At 37.3% G+C, this 25,398-nt stretch overlaps 1 protein-coding gene across 3 annotated transcripts in view; it reads right to left on the bottom strand.

The window, feature by feature from the left end:
- ATAD2B (ATPase family AAA domain containing 2B) overlaps positions 1–25,398 on the bottom strand; it is a 191,093-nt gene that overhangs the window by 26,309 nt on the left and 139,386 nt on the right. For 2 of the 3 annotated variants that reach the window (XM_047069262.1, XM_047069263.1), the window contains exons 23-28: positions 16,526–16,648; positions 13,063–13,200; positions 9,282–9,965; positions 6,320–6,447; positions 5,728–5,856; positions 348–3,854 (exon numbers count right to left, since the gene is read on the bottom strand). In XM_047069262.1, coding sequence (XP_046925218.1) covers positions 3,813–3,854; positions 5,728–5,856; positions 6,320–6,447; positions 9,282–9,965; positions 13,063–13,200; positions 16,526–16,648 — 1,244 coding nt within the window. In that variant the 3' untranslated portion in view covers positions 348–3,812. Of the gene's footprint in view, positions 1–347; positions 3,855–5,727; positions 5,857–6,319; positions 6,448–9,281; positions 9,966–13,062; positions 13,201–16,525; positions 16,649–25,398 lie in introns of those variants that run through there. The other variant, XM_047069264.1, reaches the window with a different exon arrangement.

Raw genomic sequence — 25,398 nt, 5'->3', positions numbered from 1 at the left:
CTATAAAGTAAGTTAACCAAACTACCTGATGGTCTACTGGAACAGTCTTCCAAACAGAAAAACAAATGTCAGAAGTAATCTATTTGCTTCTATACAACATATTTTAGACAACCTTCAACTGGAATTAAAACCACACTTTCCCAACAGAAAAACGTTTAGCAAAACAATACCGAGGACTGCTAGAATCTAAAAGAATCCTATAATGAGATTTGGCTGGGGGTGGGGGGGGGATGGGGGAGGCGGTACTTAATAAACATCATTAGGCTCTAGCTGCAAAACAGACAAGTTCGGTTAGAATGGTAGCACTGCATCTGCAGCCAACAGTAATCATCGTCAGGCTAAAGAAAGGCAGGTTTTTCTTGCCATCTTTATTCAAGTATTTCACAGCAGTTATATTACAAATTACAGTAAATGTTCAAAATTCCAGAATTCAAAAATTAAATAATTTACTTCAAACTAATGTAAAATGAAGTCAAATGCAAAACATCAATTTAACACAATTCTAAATTAAACTATAAACCCAAAATAGACCATAGTTGATGAAGTCTACTTAATCTACAAAGTAGACATACGTGACTGAAACCAAAGAGGACTCCCAAAGTCTAAATAACTGAATGTACAAAATACAAAAGATGCAGGTACAAGCCCAAATTCAAGCTTACAATGTGATTACAAATAATAATTATAATAACAATGGCATTCAGCTACGGGACCTGACACTGAAGATAACCTACCGAATAGCACCATAGCTGAACCAACTTAACCAAAAATGGGAAGATATTACCACCCCACTCCCTAAAAATAAAATCCAGTAAACCTACAAATACATTGGCATATGAGAGAAATCAAGTCATGAAAGGACATAAAACAAAACAAAACAAAATTAATCACAGGTGAGATTCAAGCTCAAAAACACAATTAACTCCACAGCCATCAGTTTCAACCCTAGTGCGGTTCCATCATCTTCAAAAAGCTCCCATGGTCCCCACAGCTGAGCATTAACCATTGTTGGGCTGTGCTGTGATACATATTTTACTGATCTGAGAGCAAAGTTTTACATAGGAGCTATCATTTATAATGCTCACAATAGGAAATAAGAACAGAGGTCAATTTGTACATATTTTCGCCAATGCTATACAGCAAAAATTAAGAACTTACATAAAGGTAAACAAAATTGAGTCCACTTGGATAATTTCACAAGCTGCTTTAAACTATAGAACCACCAAATATCTGTAAAGTAAGCAAAACTGGTATAGTGTGTGGTTTTTGGGGGGGAGAGGGGGCAGAAGGGGAGCAGAGGAGTTGATATAATTTCAGCTAATTTTTCTCCCCTTGGCATTAGACTGGCTTTCTCTTTAAGACCTAAACTGTTCAAAGTGGCAGTTCCTATCATACTGAGGGTGCCTCCTATTTCTCCATCTATATCAAGGTTAAAATAAAAAAAACTTGATCTTTTGGAAGCATTTTAATGCTAAACATAAATAAATTTCCCTTGTCAAACCCACTGATGGCTAAAATCTTAATTAACTTGTACAAATTTAGTAACCTACTAAGAACATGTGCGTTTTTTTTTTCCTTTCACAAGTGCTGCTGTTACTTGAACAGAATGCTTCTGAATTAGAGTAACTGGAATAAATATTTAAAAAAAAATAGTGCAGCAAGAACCTGAGACTTGCAAAAAACCCTTTTAGCAGAAACTTGCTACAAAAAATCTGCTACATCTTATTTCATCAAATCTTTAAATTCTGTAACAATTTCCATCAAAATACAAAATGCTAATGTATTAGACAGTAAAATAGTCTGAACTGGTATGATGGTAATAAATACTAAAGAAAGCATGAAAATCCTCCCAATAATCAAATTAGAGGTTTCAAATAACCTCCCCTTTAAAATGGTTCATCGTTAATCGCACTTGCCCACCTTAAAAATACAGTGTGTCTACACGGGTAGCATCTTGAATTACATGACTTAACTGAATATTATGAAAACTTCATAGACTAGGTATAAAGAAAAAAGTGGCATTTCTTAAAAAATTAAGCTATAATTAGAAGGCGCAAAATGTTAATGTAAATGCCAAGAAGCACTTAAGATTACTGCAGTAGCCTACGGCCAACGTGTGCTTTCTGCGCTGGCATTGGGCACACTCCAAACAGCCAGAGACAAGGAGACAAGTACCTTAGCTTCAGCGTGTAAACGGTGGCAAAGTGATTACAGGACTCTGTAAACACTACTGGTAACTAAAATACAAAAAGCTGAGGTAGCTCAGTATCTCTGCAGTAGTCCAAGACCATTTGCTCTAATTAAAACCCAAACTATATGTGTTGCATATATTGGAAAGACACACCGGCAGCTAACGGTTACAATGAATGAAGTTATCAAGCCAACTTGTCAAAATTTTCTACTTTTTTTGTTTAAAAATCATCTGATAAAAAAATGTCACTGCACTCCCTTTGCCTCTTTGCAACTGCCTAGACTGTGTCTCCAAATTTGTAGAAAGTTTTTGTAAAACTAGTAACCCATAATTAATTTTAGGTAAGTACAATTCAGAGAAATCACTCAACAAGGTCCAAAACGGGTTCCAATCAAAATGAATAGTTGTGAAGGTAAGCTTATGGTAAGGGATTTAAACATTAATACTGTTAATGTCCATTAATGTCCATTAATTCAAGGACCATACCAGAGCTCACCTGCAACTATGCATATAGAATATGAACTTTATGGAGCTTCTGACAAATTCCTCTTTTCTGTCCATTTGGCAAGTCCTGGCTTTAAAACAAAACAGTAACAATTTACTATACACGAAATCATTCTTCTCTGGGAACTCAAACATGAATAACTATTAAATTGCCACTGAGAGAAGAAAAAAATGTCATCTATCTATTTTCTGGCCATCATTGTCAGCAATGCTGGAAACGTGTGAGTTTTTTGGTGGACTGGGTAGTATTTGTTGTTGTTGTTTTATTACATGTTTCTTAAACAGAAACAGACCATACAGGAAAACTTACCATTTTAGTATATATCATGTGGCTTAATGAGTGTCTTCATTGAGTTTTGAAAACAAGATAGGCATTTTATACCAAAACACTGGTTGCCTCTCAACGACACAGAGTATCAAAACTTATTTTCAAGGTTGTGACCAAAGAGACATTCTAACTGATTTGCTACAAACAAGCCCATCCTTTTGTTTAGCCTTACCTTTCTCAAATGAATTAAAAGGCACGTTAAAGGCAGTTCTAAAGAGCCTAATCTAATTTCATCCAGTTTCTTCAGTTTCCCACCAGAATATACCATAGCCAACTCTAAAACAGGTTTCAGTCCATTACCCAGAGGAAAAAATAAAAACAAATACGCTAAAAGGAGCAGAAAGGAGGGGAAGGAAAAAAACAAAAACAAAAAACAAAACAGGTTGCCCACTGTTTAAACAATTCAACACAGTTAAGAGAACTGCCCCATCCAGTTTCCTCAAGTTTGCTGGTCTGCTCCCTAAGAGAGAAGTCTCCAAAAGAGAGTGCACGAAAAGAGGAGCAGAAGTGAGAGCAGTTTCTGTAGCACCAAAATCTCCAATCTGTGGGGTTGTATTTTTTATTTGTGGAAAATACAACACGTTTCTGAAGTTCTGTTTGGTTCTTGTAGGCTGGTTGGTTTCAGGTACCTGAGACAATAGCACCAAATTCAACAGAGAGAAAGAATGAGTGAGAGAGCACTTTACACCAAGGCTCTGCACATAATTGGTGCAATTTGAAATTGAATGGCTCAGAAGACTGCTCTGTCAGGAGCAGATTGGAGAGGATAAACCACTCATCTTGAAAAGTTCATAGGAATGTCTCAAACATATGAACTGTTCTTTCCATCTCCTACAAGGGGAAAAAAAAGTGCATGTTATCTATCAAAGGAAGGACAAAAGTATTATGGGAAAATTCACTCTAACTTTTTAGGGAAAGAAATTTAGATACAAGTTAAGCTTTATCTATTTTCCTAATTATAATACGGGAGCTTCTCTGTAAGACTATCTTATCTGCCCTAGACACTTCCAAATGCCTCCCATTGGATATTTAGGCGAATGGATGATGCTAGTACCACTCAATGAGTATTTATTGTGCCAGATATTGTACTAAGAGATTTATGTATATAAATAATTTGTCAGCTAATAAACAAAAGAGTCCATTTGAATATAGGTAGCCTTACTCCAGAGCCTGAGTCCTTCCTTTACTCATATTCTCCCAAAGCAAAATGAATGTACTCAGCCTAGTAAAACTTGTACCCAAAGTAGAATGCACCTGTTCCCACTGCAATTCACTCTAATCAGAGCTGAAAGAAAAAAGGAGGGAAAAAAAGAGAGCCAGAAATAGTCACTGCCATCACCAGCAGAAATGCCACTCACTGGTGATTCTGCTATAGCTCCCTTCCCTCCCTAAACAAAACCCCTAGATTATAGAGGTCCAAGTCCCCTACTGAAAAATGTTTCAGTACTAAAGAGTATTCAATACATTCAAGCTAATCAAATGTCAATCATGTGAACAAACAAGTTCTGGGTGGGTGGGGTTGGGGGGTAGTAAAGAACTCTACCCTACACATTTCACTTAGATGGCCAAGTGTCAAATACATCTAAGGCATCTGGTACATCTCTGTATACAATTAATAGGCCAGATTATCATTGATCAAAAATTTCTCATATATGATCAATAAAAATCACTTTTGCTAAATGTTTCATCATCTTATTACTGAATAAGAAAAAAAAAGTCAGGTTATAAAACAATATACAATATGACCTCAATTTTTAAATATACATTCACATACTTTGCTCTCTTCCTTTGATTCAAGTCCAATATTCCTTATTACACATGAAAAATAATCCCATCCTCTGCATACAAATCTTTAATATACTAGAAATGCTCCTGGAGAGCAGGGACTGTCTTATTCATGTTTTGCAGCCCAAACATCTAGCACAGTATCTGGAACTATAGGCATTCAATAAATATGTAATAACCAGACCACCAGATAAATAAGCTAACAGGCAAATGAATAGGGAGTCTAAGTCACTTAGCCATTTAGTGGGTTTCTATTTGCTCAGATGACTTCAAAAAGCAGAAGTGTGGCTTGATGATGTAAACTGTATGAACAGATATGAGTTCCTATTTATAAGGAAGAACTCACTTATGGCCCGAAGTTGTCTAGAAAGGGAACAATTCACTTTAAAAGTGCCTAAACAAAAGAACAAGCACTCCTTTGTGCAGCCATTTCATAGGACTAGATCTGATTAATGAGATGCCTTTTAAGTTCTCTTCTAATCATTAATGGGGTGGCAAACAGATCTCACTGCCCAGGCCCATTCCTTTAATCAGCAGTGGCTGCCTTGATAGCACTGGTAAGGACTGTAAGGCCATCCCCACATTCAACTGGCCCAAGTGATATGTTTAGTGATGTCAGTAACAAGAAAGGGACAAGAGAATTGTGGCATGCTCTTCTGTGTATTTCCTAACCCAGAACCACGAATTTCTGCGTTTTCATAAACAAAGAATCTCAGATTACTTCTGTCCTGAGACAAAATGATACAGTAAGGCTTTATTCTTCAAACTATAACTCTTAATGAGTCTTCTAATCTTAAATCTTCAAAACATTCTTCAGTTACTTGGTGAAAGATAGAGACTAACTTTTTTCCCTTTTTGGGGGGAGGTGGGGTGGACAAGTAAAAGCATGTATCTGTTTAAGGATGCACTGAGCACTTACCTCTACAAGTTGTGATTTGTCATAATCTTTACGATGACGATAGATGCACTGACTAAGAAGAGAATATAATCTCTCAAGTTGATCAACTGCCAGATTGTTGCTTTTATCTACCAATAAATCAAGCAATTTCTAAGAAAAATTAGAAGAAAAGAGAATAAAATAAAGTTTGTTTTCATTGTTCACACTGAAACAGTTATATTCAAATGGTTAGGTAAGAGACACCACAGGCTATAATGGAACAGTGACACCTGATTTTAGAAGATTCTAGGGCTTAGTTTATTACCAAGACCATTTTCTAAATCCCTCAAAACACACAAAACTCTTTTTTTTTTACTAGAAGCCCCAAAGCACTTACATTCCTAGGTTATAGCAAGAGATTATCAAAACTAGCTTTGTTCAACTGACTACAAACATATTGAAATGTGTTTCCATTCACTTAAAATTGACGATGGGGGGACAACACCTGGCTGGCTCAGTCAGAAGAGCATACAACTACTGATCTCGGGGTTGTGAGTTCGAGCCCCACACTGGGTGTAGAGATTACTTTAAAATAAAATCTTTAAAAAAATAAACTGGGAATAGCTAAGCTTACCTTCAATCTCTCATGATCAACTATAACAGGTGGCACAGGCTCAGAGGGCTCTTCTGGAACCAGTTCCAGGCTTGTTGTTTTTGCCTGCTCTAAAATTAACTTACGATATTTCTTTACTTTAGAAGCACCTACAATTGAAAAAAAAAAAAAATGCACTGCAGCAAGTAAAAGTTAAGAAAAATCAGGCTTAAACAACTATAAATTCTTTTACCCACCACAAAAACTTTTTGGAATAAGGGTATATTCTTTAAATGGTAAATGATTTTTTTTTTGTAAGAATAAGTAGCCCACATTAAAGAGAACTAAACCACAACTATGAAAGCCAAGCCATACTAGAAGATCATCTAATAAACATATCCACTTAAAGGAAGAGAAAAGCAATCTCCACCTCTAAGCACTAACTTATAAAGCAGTCTTCACTCTTTTTATGATTCACTCTTTTCACTACAGCCATCATTTTATAATTTGGGGCTTGCAGAGGTGCCGGGGCGGCTCAGTCTGTTAAGCATCCAACTCTTGACTTCGGCTCAGGTCCCGATCTCACAGTTGTCAGATCAAGCCCCACACTGGGCTCCATGCCAAGCATGGAGTCTGTTTGGGATTCTCTCTCTCCCTCTCTCTCTGCCCCTCCCCTGCTTGTGCTCTGTCACTCTCAAAATAAATAAACATTTTTTAAAAATTTGGAGCTTTCAGAACTGGAAGAGGGGAAGGAACCTAGAAAAGCAGATGCAAACACCAAGTAAGGCCAACCTATCTTCATTATTTCCTTGCAAAGAAAAAAAATCTTCCTCAACATTAACTGAAATTTCTTATTTTTCTCTTTTACATTGCCCAGAATTCTATTAGAAATTGATCTGGGTTATGACAATTTTCCTTAAAAATATAAGCCTGTTTAAAGTATAATAGGGCTAGTGGTCTTTCCTACCTTAGAGTGAAATACTATAATCTAATTATTTTCCTCTCAACATCATGCCAAGACCAGCCACACTACGAAGAAAACAAATTCTGAGGTGGCTGAGCATGATCTGACAGCACCAGGCACTCCAAGGGCTAGCCAGGGCTGGAGGCCATCAAGCCCTATGCTCCCCTCTGTCTGCATACTCTATGAGAAGGCCTGGGGGAAGGAACACCAAGACAAACTAAACTATTTCAGAACTCTATACAGGACTGGCCCACATCACAGACACCAAGGAGAACCTTTCCCCTCCCTCCTGCCTTAATCCTCTTATTCCCACGTCTTCAAACAATTCCCTCTCATCAATGCCTGCTAGACAAATAGTAAAAGAACTAAAATATTGCCTTCAAAAACAAATACCTCCATGTAGCAGAGAAACTGTATATTTCAGATAGGCTTTAGAGTGAAAGCCTTGTTTTATGGTTCAATTAACATATGCGAAGAGTTTTGTTAAGACCTTACTGATCTCTTAACCCTATCTATGGACATCCAGGAGCCTGACAGCTTGCACTAGGTAACACTGCCCTCCCTGACATTTACAAGTGAAAACTTCAGGTAAAGCTTTTACACAACAAATATCTTTAAAGTTTTTAGGTAATCAATTGAACATAATATTAATTTAAACCTTTTCTGCAAGCTCACTAAAATCTCATAGTGAAGAACACTAAAAAGGATTCCTTGCCTCGTACCCACAGTGCCTCATCAGAAAGAGCTCTCCCTTTCTCCCACTCTGTCCCAGTCATTACTTAACCCTAGCTTCAACACATTTTTAAAGTTCTGACCGTATGATAAATATAAATAAATACCAAAATAAACACTGCTCTTAAAACTACCTTCTATTATTGAAGAAAAAGGAAAATTCTCAATAGGTAGCATTTAAGAACAGTACACACACACACACACACACACACACACACACACACACACACACCCCTACCTATCTCTTCATCCATTAAAAGAATTCTAAGACTTTGAATTTTATTTTCCTACTTTCTAATTCTGCTAAAGGGCTCAAAAACTGGCAGCAAAAAACTTTTCCCACATAGCCCAAATCCCAGGCTAAAGCTATATATAACTCCGCACAATTTAGAGAGCATGACAGAATTTCAAAATAGCCTTGTGTTAGAAGAGTACCTATTCAGGACAGAAATGTATATTCAAAGGGTAGATCTCTAACTCACCCCATCCCACTATGGGCCAAAGAATGAAAAACAAACTAAAGCTAGGAAACCCCAGGCCCCCATTACTGCTTCTTCTTAAAAGAATCACATAGCCACGGGAAGTCAGAAGCTGGCAGAGTGCTCTGAGTCTGTGAGAACAAGGTAGATCTGACAGTGCTCATTCTACCGTTTCCTATACCAATGGCCTTACAAAGCAATGGAGCACCTTAGACTCAACATCCCTCAGATTCAACAGTGAATGCCTGGAATGAATATACCTCAGTATGTGTCAGGTACCAGAACAGGTGATTAATATACATGACTTACTTAATCTCTGCAGTGACACAACTCTAAGTTTAATTCAGAAGATGGAAAAACAGGTTTGGAGAGCGTAAGTAACCAGCTCAAAGTCACATGATTATAATGAACAGAAGTGGTAATTTAACGTGGGTCTACAAGAGTGTAACATACCATACTGCCCTAGTATCCAAGTCTTCTCAGCCCATGCCTACCCCACCCCACCCCAATAATTCTTATCAGAATTCCATCTTAACACCTATGGGTTTACTTTAGCCATAAATCCAATAGGATCGGGATGACAATCAGGTGGGAAGCAAAAGAGTAGGCAGACAGGAAAGCAACACATTCTGGGCCATAAACCCTCTGAAACTTCCACCCGAATGTAGTATTCACGTGTTTACTTTTCTAGGGAAAGAGATGAAAACTTTAACAGATTCTCAGAGAGTTATAACCGCTTATCAACTACCGCTACTGATGACCAGACAAAATAAGCAATTAGTTAACTCAGGAGTTTAAAATTTCAGGTTTTTTAAAATATTCGTTCTACCTTCTTTATCCAGTTCTGCATCTTTGACCTCCACATCAGGGCCAGGTTCTAACTTCTCATTATTGCTACATTCCAGTGCCTCTAGTTTCTCAGGATCATCTCCAAGATGTTCATTTGAAGTTTCTGGTTTTTCTTTTGACTGGTCCTCTGGGAGAATCTTTTGTTCAGAACTACATTTATCTCCACTACCACAGAAAGAAACAACTTCAGCTTTGCCATTCTGACACTCCAGAACTGGTATTCCTTCAAAACTGTCGGTGGAGGCCTCACCATTTAGACAGCTTCCTTTAAGGAAAGGCTCTTTCCTAGATGTCTGCTCTGGATTTAGAGAACTGCTGCTGTTGACGAGTAGAGACTCATTGGAACTCTCTTCTTCAGTAGATGCAAAGTTCTCCTTCGTGCCGGCTCCATTGTTAAGCCTCTGCCCCTGGTCCATGTCCATGATGTCACACGATGATTCATCATTGGTCATAGAAAGGTCTCCAGTCTCTTCTCCATTTTCTTCATGGCAGTCAGTGCTTACCTCAAACTCTCCATTCTCTAGCAACTTCCTGTCCTCTGTATGGTTCTCATAGTCTGCAAATTTGGTGTCCTCTTCATCTTTTTTTAAATTATTGACTTTCCTTTTCTTAATAATTCCTTTACCCCACTGTGATCGCCGCCTCGATTTTCTCCGAACTCGAACTATTTTACAGGGGAGGAAAACAGATATGTAGAACTTGGGAGTGCAATACTTGTTTTACAAATGTTCACTAAATAAGACCCAAAAGAAAGTAAACCACCCCCCACCCCCAAAAAAGAACATAAAAGAAAGTAAACCCATACCGGTATAACACACAAAAACTACTTAGCTCTTGACATCCATGCTGACTAATCCTCACAACTTACAAGTAGAATGAATATGAAGTCAGAGATGAACTCTGAAGAATGAAGTTTTTTTTTTCCTGAAGAATGAAATTTTTAAAAGTTTATTTCCTGTAGGAGTTTACCCAGCATTAATTATTTTCTATTATCTTAAATTTACAACTATTCCTAATTCCTAACATCCAAGGACCATGCATCTATTATGTACATTTCAGAAATGACCACATTACCAGTCTGCCTAGAAAGTTTGGGGCCATAGCCCTGGATTTCCACCAGGAAGGTAAATGCTTTGCCAGCATCACCCAAAAGCTCCTAAACCATGAAAGAAAATGAACACATGCTCCAGTATATCAAGGTAGAATAGTTACAGGTATCCCACAAAGAATTATCTATTACATCTCCTTCCCAAAGAAGGAATCCCCACAGTTAAGTATAGTCATGGATAGAAACCCTATGATGGTTATAGAGGACAATCTGGTTAACCAACTGTTAGTCTCCTCTACTATAAATGGTTCATCAAATAGGATCAATTGGTTACACAGTTGTTATTTTAAAATATGGGGAAAAAAATTAAGCCCTCTGCTATCAAGGTAGCAACAACATTAACAAAACACTGAAAATAAATATTTGGTCAGTTATATGAAAAGGAAGACCCACAAAAATTGAAAATACTGTATTTATCTTTAGATGCTAGAAACCATCATGAGCTTTATGAGTACTTCCAGCTAACAATAGGCTCAGGAATCTTTAATTCCCCAAATATGCATTTACATACTTTTTCGTCCTTTCATCTTTAATCCTTATTGAGTCTCTGTATGTAAAGACACCAAGGTATTCACAGGAAATGGACAAATGTTGTTATAAATATTACTCTTCTTTCTTATCTAAGAATAAATCTACTAAAGATTTCTGAAATTATTTCCAAAATTCAAGTTATTTAGTCACTTGGTTCAAACTATATTTTGCCTTCAAAACCGTATCATTTGAATCATCTCACCATTTCTTTTCCCCCTACTAATTTCTATTTTTATAATTTACAGTTACAGGGTAATTGGAGAAGAAATTTATTAGTTTACTGTTAAAAGCTGTACATAAGCTAAAGTGATGGGCATTTGTAAGCATTCCATTAACTATATGAAAAACTAATCCAGTACACGTTAAAAATGGGGAAAAAAATTCACCTTGTTCTTTCTCTAAAAGGTGGAGCTGTTAGGTTTTTACTACCTGACAAGTCACTCCTGACAGTGTGACCTCACTTATTCTCCAACCGTGCAACCAAAAGTACAAGAGGTTCCCCTTTCCCTTCCTCACTAAGCTACAGAACTCTAGAACAAGTAGCAGCTCAACTCTGCTCAATCAAGAGCCAGCTCAATTGTTTGATCTGTAGTACACTAAGCAAAGGCTGTAGAAGGCCTACTGAAGCAAGTTTATTTCTAACACTTTCATCCCAGCTAACAACAACAAAAAAATGTTCTCACTTGGGAGGATGTCAAACTAGAAATATTTTTCCCCTCCTTATAGAATTATTTCTAGTGGTTAGTATGATTTTGGCAAAATAAGAGAACTTGATCATATAAGCTCCACAGGAATAGGGAATTTTGTGTTAGGCGCTGCTGTAGCTCCACAGCACCTGGCATATGGTAGTATGTACATTTACGGAACTAATCTTTAACATACCACTTCCTTTCACGGGACACTTTGTGTGGAAAAAAAAACCAATACAGGGGCACAATCTTTACAGTCAATTTTTATAGCCTCTCTGAGCTTGTTTCCAAAACTAAGACCTCAGGAAAGCAACTCTCCCTTAGGGATATTTAGATCTATAATTCAAGTAACTTAATGTAAAACAGACAAATGATGAGTCACATATGCCATCTACTGGTAAGAGAAAACAAAACTCACATTTGTAGATTAAAATAACATTTTAATGTTTAAAGGAACTTAAACTGCTTAAAGCCAATTTTCAATGGGTTTTAGTTAGTAAATATTTGTATCAGATATAGAGAATGTACAGGACTTCAAAGTTTAAATTAGAGTGCTATGTTCTATAATCCAGATGATGATCCAAGATACAACTATACCAAATAGCTTTAATCAGTTTCATGGAACCAAATATACTACTAAATCCTTCAAAATTTCTCACATATGAATGCCACTTATCACAAAGACAAAAGCTAAAACAATGAGTATGTTTCATCCATTCGAAGTCAATGCCACTGGTGAACGAACATATTATGGCCAGCTTTACTGACAGTTTCAACAGTATTGCCACTTTTATACCAGAACAGTATGGCTAACCTCAGTGAAACATATGGACTATATTAGGAAGATGCTGTGTTAGTTAACATCTGTCTTCTGGAAATCTTATATATCACCATGAATGAGGAAAAGTGAAGAAAACTTAGAACTAGTACTAAATTTTCCCTAGGTGTATCTCACTTAAACAAAAATAGATTAAAAGGGCTGTACACATTTTTCAAAGTGAGCACAAGATACTCTCTCAGAAAAATGAACCTCCTACTGTCAGCCACTCCCTTAAGTCAAAGTTTCTACTCTCCACCATAAAGAGAGTATCTGGTACATTATAGAGCAAGGGTTAGGACTGGAGGCAGGGGTGGATGAAACGTCTGTTGGCTCCACATCTCTACCCCAAATCCAAAGTTTAAGACTGAAAATATTCAAACCTAGTTCAACACCCGCAAGCACTGAATATAAACAGAAAAGAGCAAATACGGTTAGAGAAGCATGTTCCTCATTCAGCATCCGACCCCACAAGCCCTTCCCCTCTGAACAGAGAAAAGCTGAGAAGATGTGTGGGGAAACAACAGCACCTGGTTTGTGTCCCCAGTTCCTAACAAATCTGCATCCTTCTCAGGTGTCCCCACTATTGGATAACAGGGTCTCCTCAAACACTCACATGCACATTTATTTGCAGAGTTGTGCCAGACATCCAATGGATTTCTTTGTTTGTGCCGAAATGCCTCTTCAACTCTAGTTTCTGTCTTCCGAGCTCCAGTGCCATGAGGATTTATTTGTTCTGCTGTTACCGATAAGCCTGCAGGCAGAAGATAAGCAACACCCATTTAAATATTCCTAGCTACATAAACCAACAAGGTTAAAAAAAAAAAAGTTTGAAATATAGAACTAAGTTTTAGTCATTAATTATACCTGGACAGTTTGTAATTTGGATGAAAAAAGCATCGTTTGTTTTAAGATGGAAAAGAAACTAGATATAAAATCATAACAGAATAACCTAGCAGGCCATGCTTAACACATAATCCTTAAAGGAACCCTATGTTTACTCGGTTTAATTTGCAAAGGCACACATTCTTATGACTGTAGGACAACGATAATATATGGTCTAAAAGTCATTATTTCTGCCATCTTAGAATGTAGTAAGTGTCTGTTGGTCCATTAAACCCCATTCACATGAATGGGTTAGCTGGTGTTAGCTGCCTGTCACACCACACTGCAGTAAGTTTGGTTTTCCGATATTATCTTCCTAAGAGTAACCACTCCATCTCAATTTCCTTCACTAGACTTGTTTCTTCTAGGTAGTCCTGAAATGTTGATGTTTCCTAGGGTTGTCTCTGGAATCCCTTTTCTTCTCACTCTGATCTATACCTTCTACCATAAAGTATCATTCATGCCTTCAGCTTCTACTACCACTACATAATAATTCCCAAATCCATGTTTACCCCAAGCATGTCTTGAGTTTCTGACCCATATATCCAACTGCCTCTTTGATATCTCCAACTAGATATCCTAAAGATAGGTCGAATTAAAGATAACTAGTTTATCTTTCTTCACAAAAAAACCTGTCCATCCCTATCTCTATGGAGTTATTCCCTATCTCTATTGGTAGTATTAGCATCTACTAAGTCATTAAACCTGTAATATGGCAGCCAATTTTGACTTTTCCTTCCCTAACAATGCCCTCTTTGATAATTAAAACTCTGGACAGCTCCAACAGTTTTTTTCCTCCAACAGCTTTACTGAGGTACAATTTACATAACATAAAAATCACTCATTTTAAGCATGCAATTAAATGATTTTAGTAAACTTACAGAGCTATGCAATCACCATAACTATTCCATGCCACCACTAATCTACCCTTTGTCTCCACAGACCTGTCTTTTGTGAATGTTCCACATAAATGGAATCACACACAGGTGGTCTTTTGTGACTAGATTCTTTCCCTTAGGATAATGTTTCTGAAGTTCATCTATGTTGTACCATGTATCAGTACTTGGTTCTTTTCTGTGGCTGAGCAGTATCCGTATACCATTTGCTTACCCATTCACCAGCTGATGGGACATTTGCGTTCTTTCCAGTTTTTAGCTGTTATGAATAGTCTTTATATGGGCATGTGTTTTCATTTCTCTGGGGTGTTTCCTACGAGTAGAATCACTGAGTCGTATGGTAAATGTTATGCTTAATTTTTTAGAAACTGCCCAACTGTTTTCCAAACTGGCTCCAACAGTTTTTTAAATTGTCTCTCATCTTCCTATCCTGCCACATTGAGACCTTGCTATTTTCCTGCTGCCATAGCAATGTACCAATTCACTCCACAGCTTAAAATACTTCAATGACACATATTATGGCAATGATTCTCAACTTTAGCGTACAAAAAAACCACTTGAGTAGTTTGTTAAAGTGCAGATTTCTCAGCCTCACTCCTCTCGGAGAATCTAACTCACTAAGTCTAATAAGCTGATGTGGGTATTAGGCACATACATTTTGAAAGACACTGACCTACAGGATAAAGTCTAAGCTCCTTAGCATTGGCATTGATTCATTCAAATATTTATAGGACAGAGTTCCAGGGACTTCAGCAGGGCTGTGAACAAACCATTCACAACACTTACGTTCCAAATAAGGAAGAGAGACCCCCCCCCCCAAAAAAAAGACAAAATGCCACATGCTATGATATCCAGACCCTATATTATAAGATTCGGTGACCCGGGAGGGCCTAAGGAAGTAGAAAAAAAGCTTCTTAATTTCAATGTCCTGGACTCCGCTCATCTCTTTAGCTCTATTTCCCACCATTCTGTACAGCTTCAGCAATACCAAACCGTTTTCAGTTCTTCAAATACACCATGTTATTTCACATCTCTGTGCCTTTACACATGCTATTATCTGTTGTGCTTACAAATACCACCTCCTCCTCTGTCACTGCCTCCCTTTTTCTGCTCCACTAGAGACAACACCCCTATATTCATTCCCCAAACTCTGGACAAAATGCTGGGATCCTTAACAGGAGGTCTCTCCTCTGTGCTATAAACATGTTCCAATCGATTCATATACCTCAACTGTACTTGATTCGTTTCACATTTCTCTCTGTCTCCTACTAAAGTGTGGGTTCCTCAAGGACAGGATTATACATTCAATGAACAAACCACATTTGCTAATTCTTTATTTTTATATTAACAAAACTGCACATAACTATCAACAGGGAAAACAAAAACAGTATTTCTAAAAGCTTTTAAAAAGTAAGCCCTCTACAGATATGAAGGTCTATCTAAATCCTTTAAGAATAAAAATCAATAGGGTGCCTGGATGGCCCAGTCAGTTAAGCATCTGACTTCAGCTCAGGCCATGATCTCACAGTTCCGTGAGTTCAAGTCCCACATCAGGTGAGCACGAACCCAGCTCTGGGTGAGCTCGAGCCCCATTTCAGGTGAACATGAGCCCCACTTTGGGTAAAAACACGAGCCCCACTTCAGGTGACCCTGCTTTTCTCTCTCTCCGTCTCTCTCTCTGCCCCTTGTGGCATTCTCTCTCCCTCTCTCTCTCTGCTCCTCGCTCACTTGCTCCTCGCTCTCTCTCTCTCTCTCTCTAAAAAAAGAAAAAGATTAAAAACAATTTAAAAATTTTTAGTTTAAAAAAGAAAAAAAAACAATAATTAACAAAGAGATACTCCTGCAAAAAAAATTTCACTGAACAGAACTCTATTTCTGTAATTTGCATTGCTGCACTAAAACTTTCACAAAAAGTAAAAGTAAAATATCTTTAAGGGGCACCTGTGTGGCTCAGTTGGTTAAGTGTCTGACTTCAGCTCAGGTCATGATCTCACAGTGTAGGAGTTCAAGCCCCCCATCGAGCTCCATGCTGCAGGTGCCAAGTCTGTTTGGGATTCTCACTCTCTCCTCTCTCTCTGCCCTTCCCCCCACATGCACTTTCTCTCTCCCAAAATAAATAAACTTAAAAATATATGTATCTTTGAGAATTTAAATGACACATATTAATATCAGAAATTATATACAGTCTGTGCCTCAGGATGCATTATTTTCATTCTGCCAGCAACGCTGAAGAGACACCACCCAGTAACATTCAATGACTCTTGGGCTTCAGTAGCCAAGGTCATTTCTAGAACTTACCTCTTTTTATTCTTGCTTCCTTTATTTCTTCACAGAGTTTATTAAATTCTGGATCCAATTCAGCTGCAATGATGGCATGTGCAGTGTCCTTCAGGGTACAAGCCCTGTGTCTAATTATTTTATCTGTTAAAAAAAGTTGGTATACATTTATTATACATATAAATGAAATGACATTAACAAAGGGCATTTAAAAAAGAGAAACAAAAGAATACAAACACTTAAATAAAATTGTAAAAAGCATTTCTGGGTGAGAAACAAGTTCATTTAAATGATGAGTAAAAAATAAATATAATAAGCCACTGAGTCACATTCGTAATTTTCTGAGAACTGTATTTTCAGAACTTCAAAGTACAGGTAACCCTTGTACAACACAGGGGGTTAGGGTGCCAACTCCCCCACACAGTCGAAAATCCATGTGTAACTTTGGATTCCCCAAAAAACTTGCTAGTGATAGCCTAATGCTGACCAGAAGTCTTACATGTAACATAAATAGTCCATTAACACATATTTTGTACGTTGTATATATCATACACTGTAGTCTTACAATAAAGTAAGCTAGAGAAAAGGAAATGTGAAGAAAATCGTAAGAGAAAACACACTTACAGTACTATCCTGCATTTACTAAAAAACATCCATGGTAAGTGGACCCAGGCAGTTCAAACCTATGTTGTTCAGGGTCAACTGAACTAATAAGCCTATTTAACAAATTATCTCAAAGATACAAAGCTTTACTTTATATTTTAAAAAACAAACATATATGATTTTCAATAAAAACTTTAAGAGATTTGGAGGATATTCACCATTATGTCCAGCACCAAAGTTGCCATAGATGGATACTGAGAATTCAGAAAATCTTAATTTTCTCCATTTAGTGAAAACTGGTAAAAACTGTGAAGAATATAATATATCCTAAGTAAAGATGACCTATCAAAAAACTAACAGAACTAGAAAAATACAGCAAGACACGCTAAGCTAAAGAATGCAAAATGGTAAATAAATTGTACGTAGATCCGGGCAAGAAATACATACATCCTTTTAGGTGAATTATACCTAACATTTGTACTAAGTCTCTGCTTTACCCGAACCCAGAAGCCAGTATTCATCAACAATACAACCTAAAAAGTACGGTGTAGAGCTATGCAGCTCCAAGGTATTAAAAGTCAAGTAAGCATTATCGAGGCCACTTATTTTACAAAGTATCAAAAACTAAAACCCCAAGTCTCATAATAACATCTGCTTTTTCATCCCTAGTAATGGCAAAAAGTATAGACATTTTATGTATAATTTTTCTTGTTAGAAACTCCTAATAGTTCATTGTGGAAATCTTACAATGTGCAACACTAAAAGGCAACACTGGTATATTTCTTTCCAACACATTTTCTCTAAACATTCATTTAATAAATGTTGTCAGTTGTACCAGGAACTGAGCCAGGTGATGGCTAGATGGTAGTGAACAAGAGAGGTCTCCACTGTCAAGGAACTTTTTGGATGAGTATAGGAAAGAGGTATTAATCAAATAATCTCTCATACACACATATAAATAAATACTTCCCTCACCCCTTTCCTCACACCCCAAAACCCTGAATCATAGCTACAATGAAAACCCACATGGCATTTGGTGTGGATGCCAATTCGGATTGGACAAGTCAGAAAAGGCCTCTCTGAAGAAGCAGCATTTAAGCGAAGACTGAAAAGCCTGCACTGCAAGGCACTGAAAGAGTAGTGGGAAAACCAGTGCAGGCTCAGAAAACACCACGGGATAAAGTTCTGGAGTAAAAAGATCTTGGAGATTTTAAAAAACTAAAAACTAGCCTCTGTGGTAAGAATACAATAAACAAGAGACAAATGGGAACCTGATTATATTTAAAGGATTCAGACTTTATCCTAAGAGCAAGGAGAAAACGTCAAAAAGATCAGAGCAGGGAAGTAACATGACTTAAGTGAACATCTTCTTAAGATCATCTCTAGCTATTACCTGGAAATTAGATTGAAGGGGTCAAGAATAAAATCAGGGAACATAATCAAGAAGGCTTTTTTTTTTTTTTTTTTAGTGAGAGAGGACAGCAAATTGAACCAGGAAGGTGGTGGTGGTGGTAAAGAGATTACAGATTTGAGATATGTTCTCAATGACACAACTTGATGATGAAGTATGGGATAAGTATCAAAGATAATTCTCTAGTTTCTTGCATGAAAAATGGGAAAATGAAAAGTAACACAAAGATGCAAAAACTAGAGAATAAATAAAGACAGAAGGAGGAAAAGAAGTTAGAAATTAGAGTTAAGTTTAAAGAGGTTTAGTCTGGATACACATAAAAAATATCCAAAGGAGGTATCATGAATATATGGAGATAAATGAATATAGGTCTCACAAACTTATGACCCAAAAACCACAACAACTGTGTAATCTGAATTTATTATTTCACATACTGTACTTCCCTAAATCTTTTTTTTAAAAAACTAGATCTATTATGGTATAGAAAAGATATATTAAAGTACACATATTTAAAGTATACATTTTGATCACACCAAAAAAATACCTAGAAATAAACTTTAACAAAGAAATGAAAAACCTATACTCTGAAAACTATAAAACAGTTAGAAAAGAAACTGAAGGTAATACAAACAAATGGAAAGATATCCAAGCTCATAAATCGAAATAATTAGTATTGTTAAAATGTCTATACTACCCAAAGCGATCTACAGATTCAACACAAAAAACCTATCCCTATCAAAATACCATTTTTCACAAAACTAGAACAAATAATACTAAAATGTGTATGGAACCACAAAAGACCCTAAAGAGCCGAAGCAATCTCTGAAAAAGGAAAACAAAGCTGGAGGTATCACAATTACAGATTTCAAGATACACTACAAAGCTGTAAGAATCAAAACAGTTTGGTACTAGCACAAAAACAGACAATACAACAGAATAAAAAGCCCAGAAGTAAATACATGCTTATATGGTAAATTAACCTATGACAAAAGAGGCAAGAATATTACGTGAGGAAAAGACAGTCTCTTCAACAAATGGTGTTGGGAAAACTGGATAGTTATGTGCACAAGAATGAAACTGGTCCACTTTCTTACATCATACACAAAAATAAACTCAAAATGGATTAAAGACTTAAATGTGAGACCTGAAACCATAAAATTCCTAGAAGAGAACACAGAGAATTTCCCTGACATCAGCCACAGCAACATTTTTCTAGATATGTCTCCTCAGGCAAGGGTAACAAAAACAAATTTAAGCTATTGAGACAACACCAAAATAGATGGTTTATTTTTGACAGTCTATTCTTAATGTGATTTATGTGATTGTTAGTAAAGTTGCTGTTTATTTTCTACTTGTCCCATATGCTCTTTGTTCCCTTTTCCCTCTTTCTCTCACTTCATTTGGATGTGTACTCATTTACGATCCCATGTTATCTCCTTGTTGGTTTATTAGCTCTAATTATTTGCTGCACTACTGCTAGCCCTGTGTGAGCTTGAAGGAATATTCCCTTTCTCTGGTCTCAGGTCGTTTCCTCAAATGTATACACCAATCAGTATTCAGCTGCCGACTGGAGGAGGCTCTTCTGATCTCCAGAGTGCTCTCTCTGGGCAGATTTCTTTCTTTCTACTCTGAGAACTCTACCTACTATGACCTCCTTATATTCCCAGCTCTGTCTCTGTCAGGTACACTTCCAGACTCTGCCTGGGCCCTTCCTTCCTGGACTACAGTCTGGAAACTCTCCAGGCAACTACAGTGCTCAACTTCTGGTTTCTCATCTTTCGGAGATCACTGCCCTTCATTTCTTGCTATCCAATGGCTTCAAACTTGTTTTTTCATACACTTTGTTCAGTTGTTTCATTGTTTCAGGTAGGAGAGTAATTCAATCCCTTCTACTCCACCACAGCCAAAATCAGAAGTCTCCTGATAACTGTCAAATATTCTTTGAGAACCAAACTATAAAAGCTGTGTAAAAATCCAAAGTAGCATGTGTTTTAATTTTTCAAAATTATTGTTCTACTGAAGTTTTAAGTTGCGGGGTGCCTGGGTAGCTCAGTCAGTTAAGATTCCTACTTGTGAATTCTTCTCAGGTCATGTTCTCACAGTTCGTGAGTTCAAGCCCTGCGTTCAAGCACAGAGCCTGTTTGGGATCCTTCCTCTCCTGCTTCCCCCCACCCTCCTCAGCGCACACTCTCTCGCTAGCTCACTCCCTCTCAAAATGAACAAACATTTTTTTAAAAAAGGAAGTTTTAAGCTGCTTCAAATTTTAGCTACTACACATAAAAACCTACAATAAATACCCTTAGAAGTAGCTATACCTTCAAGCCGATAACACAATGTTTGTGGTGCAGGGGATACCACAATTTTCTGCCACTGACTTTCTACCTCAGCTTGAAAACAGCTAAGAAAGAGGTAAGATTAAATATAAAGCCATGATCTACCTAGCATATTATCACTCTAAAATTAACTCAGTAACTGTCTTTTTGCCTTTTTAAATATATGCCTCCCTGCCACATCCCATTCCCAATTAAATGGGAAATGAATGAATGAAAAAAAAAATTCCATAAAAATTTCTCACTGGTCTGAAGGACAAGGAATTTATTCTAAAGAGATCTGCATTTGATGCGGAAACAATATTTTTCATGTGCCTATCATAATTATTTTCTATCATAATTATTTTTAATCATTCTTGTCTTAGAGCTGTGTTTTTGTTTATACACAGCAAAGAATCATAAGCTTACAGAATATTAAAACTAGAAGAGATGTCATGTCTTAGATCTTCATCTTTTTTGGAGATGTAGGGGGGTCATCTGAGATCCTTATAAGCATGTGATGAAAATGAAAAATTATACAGGTATACAATTTTGGATGTAGTTGTTCAGAGATTCTCTCATGGACATCATACCTAAAATCCTTGCTTTACAATTGTGCATGAATATAAGCTACATATTTGCCAATTCTTTTGTCTTGTACTTTATGATCTTAAGATTCTCAAAATCCAGGTAATAAAACTACACACATTCGCTTTAAAGACAGAACTCAATCCACTCAGTTATGCCATATAACATTTGTGACGTTGCATACAAATTACGTAATCTCTAAGCCCCAACCCCCTTATATCTATAAAGATATCACCATGTACATTTGCCTTCAATAAAAAATAATGGCTATAAGGACAAATTGATGAGTATGTATACAATCAACAAAATCACTAATTTTAAGAAAATGATAACTATTATCAATGTGTAAATGTTTCTTTTGTATTTTGGCAAACAGAAGTATATTAGCTAGGTTTTATTTTTTCAATAAAATTATTATGAAAGGTAAGGTTTTTAAGAAAAATTAACTTTTTTTAATCTTTATTATTTTTGAGAGAGTGAGAGAGAGACAGAGTGAGAGCAGGGGAGGAACAGAGAAAGAGGGAGACACAGAATCCGAAGCAGGCTCCAGGCTCCAAGCTGTCAGCACAGAGCCCGACACGGGGCTCGAACTCACAAACCGTGAGATCACGACCTGAGCCGAAGTCGGACACTTAACTGACTGAGCCACACAGGCACCCCAAGAAAAATTAATTTTTATGAGATGATTTTTTTCATCCCAAATTACTTCATAATTAAGAAATTTTATGTATTTATTGGCTTATATCTGCATTATGTTATCATGTCTCCATTTTATAATTTCTATCTAATCTGAAACTCCTTCAACTGGAGAACAATTAGTGAAATTTACTAACTGGCCACATTTGCTAAGAATATGCTCCATATAGGTGCCTACACAGATCCTGTTCCTTATCAGCTTGGAGTCTAAAACAAGGGATAGAGATATGTAAACAAGTAACTACTTCAGGTCATGGGAGTGGGGTAAAGGAATGGGTATTAAATGTCTCAGAAAAGTTACACAGTGCTATGATTCCAAGATGAAAGGATTACTTAATAATGGGAAGGACCAAAAACAAAATCTTCCACGAATGTAGCATTTAATATTCCTTGAAGGCTAAGTAGGATTTTAAAAGATATATGTAGTTTTAAAAACAATGTACTCTATATAACTGACACCTCAATGAAAATGGTTGAAGAATAAAAAAGTGTCGGGGCTCCTGGGTGGCTCAGTCGGTTGAGAGTCTGACTTTGGCTCAGGTCATAATCTCTCAGTTGACGAGTTTGAGCCCCGCGAGTTTGAGCCCCGCGTCGGGCTCTGTGCTGACAGCTCAGAGCCTGGAGCCTGCTTCAGATTGTGTCTCCCTCGCTCTCTGCCCCTCCCCCACTCATGCTCTGTCTCTGTCTCAAAAATAAATAAACATTAAAAAAAAAATGTTCACACTCCCAGCAGGGGCAATACATTTAACAAAGGTACCCTAGGTTCCAACAGTAAGACAAGAACCTACATTGAGACTGGGATCTATATTTCCTACAGGAGGATCTCCTAGGCTTCTCTCTCTTCTCATTCTATATACTAACTACATGATCTCATTCACTCCTACACACTGATGATTCCAACCATGTTTCTTGCCCAAATGTCTCCCAACCTCTAGAACCATATATACAACTACTATTCTATAATGTCTGCATTTTACCTGGGTGCACCAAAGATTAACTCATACTAACACGTCCAAAATTAAAGTTAGCATACTGCCCATAAACCTGTTCCTCCATTGGTTTACTTCTCATATTCCTTAAATACTCAGATCAAAAACTCAGGAGTCATTTTGATTTCTGTCAGTCATATCTAATTTATCAATCACTAAGCCCTCTATGTTCAATCTCTGCTGCCACTGCAACTGAATTGTAATTGATCTTCTAACCATCATCTCTGCACTCCCTTGACCTTACCCCAAAACTGATACTGCTTATCATGATACTGCATTTAATACTATACTCTTAAATGCAAATTGAATTGTATCACCTTCTGTCTCAAAACCACCCAATGGCTCCTTATCATTTAGAAAAGAAACTCTGAAGTCCTTATACATGATCAAAAGAAGACGGGGAACTTCCTATGACATTTAGTTATCTGCAGGACACTCTCTACTCAGTAGAATTTAGGCATCTTAGAGGCCAGAGCTGTATATTCTCAGTACTGACCACAGTTTATCCATAAGAGAATACTTCATGAATGGAGACTCGGCGAGGAGGAGAGTAGACTTCCCAACACTCCTCCACTCTAGGGACTCTATTCTCCAGCCACCTTCGCTTTCTTTTTCTAACTTTGTACACTACTTCTCTCAGGCTGGAATGAATGCCCTACTCAATCTTACTCTACTCCATGTAGGGTCTTCTCCTCTGTGCTCCACTCACACTGTGCACATAGTTCTAATAGAAACCTTATAAAACTGCATTATAATCATCTGTGGTCACTTGAAGACAAGATCATAAAAATCATAAAATCATAATCACCACCTCTATACTATCTCTATACCTTAAAAATCTATTATAATTGTCATTTGTATTTGTCATTCCTATAATAGAGTAAGTTTCTAGATAGTAAGGACTGTGGCTTATTTATCTCTATATATATAACTTTTAGGGGCTGACCTGGGTTCCCCTCCACCACTCAAAGTTCGTATGTCAAAGCTCTAATCCCTAGTATCTTAGAATGTGACTGTATTTAAAGCAGACCCTTTAGGGGCATCTGGGTGGCTCAGTCGGTTAAGTGTGCTGATTTCTGCTCAGGTCATGATCTCACTGTTTGTGAGATTGAACCCCACTTCGGGCTCTGCACTGACAGGCCCTGTCCCACCTGTGCTCACTCACTCACTCTCTCTCTCCCTCTCTCTCTTTCTCAAAATAAGTAAAAAAAACTTAAAAAATAAAATAAAGTAGAACCTTTAAAGAGGTAATTAAGATACAATAAGGCTGTATGGATACGTTCTAATCTGATCTGTGTCCTTACAAGAAGGGGAAATTTGGACAAAGAGATACCAGGGGTGCACGCACACAGAGAAAAGACCACATGAGGACGCAGAAAGAAGGTAGCCATCTGCAAGCCAAAGAGAAAAGCGTCAAGAGAAACCAAACCTGCTAACACTTTCATTTTGGACTTCTAGCTTCCAGAACTGTAAGAAAATTAATCTCTGTGTTTTAAGCCACTTTTAGTCTGTAGCATTTTGTTATAGAAGCTCTAGCAAACTAAAACCATAACACAGAGCATGATGTATCTGCCACACAGTAATTATTCAACATTTATTATGTCTGAGTATCTCTACCGCAAGAGGCAAGGATTGTCACAGTCGTCTTTGTATTCTATGCACGCAGCTCAGTAACTAGTACATGGTACTCATAAATACTAATAAAGAATACGAATGAGTATGGCTAAAACAGAGCCCACAGAGGGATCCAAAAGCTGGAGTGAAGCTGTGAGCTTTTATTCCTAAGCAACTAGTACAAAATGGAAGATTTTTTTTTTTTAATTTTTTTTTCAACGTTTATGTATTTTTGGGACAGAGAGAGACAGAGCATGAACAGGGGAGGGGCAGAGAGAGAGGGAGACACAGAATCGGAAACAGGCTCCAGGCTCCGAGCCATCAGCCCAGAGCCTGACGCGGGGCTCGAACTCACAGACCGCGAGATCGTGACCTGGCTGAAGTCGGACGCTTAACCGACTGCGCCACCCAGGCGCCCCCAAAATGGAAGATTTTGAGAAGACTCAAGACTAGGGCTGAAATCTCAGCAAAATTAGCTAAATGACAGAATATATGTGAATGCAACTGAGGGCTAGAAAAGAGACACAAGACACAGAATGGGGGAGAGTTAAACATATGTATCACATATCTGTAAGATAATAATTAGGGTCAAATATCTGATACTAGTTACATTTAGCACAAGTTGAAATTCTTTCGGCTAACATATTTAATTTCTGTCCACATCATCCTCAAGGGAGAGAATCT

Source organism: Lynx rufus, unplaced genomic scaffold (assembly GCF_022079265.1).
Source record: "Lynx rufus isolate CCGP_SWC_20201006 ecotype Redwood Valley unplaced genomic scaffold, mLynRuf1.p SCAF_8, whole genome shotgun sequence".
In the NCBI taxonomy this organism is placed as follows: Eukaryota; Metazoa; Chordata; class Mammalia; order Carnivora; family Felidae; genus Lynx; species Lynx rufus.
Note: the sequence above shows the minus strand (reverse complement) of the source record. Positions and strands in the feature narration are given on the sequence as shown.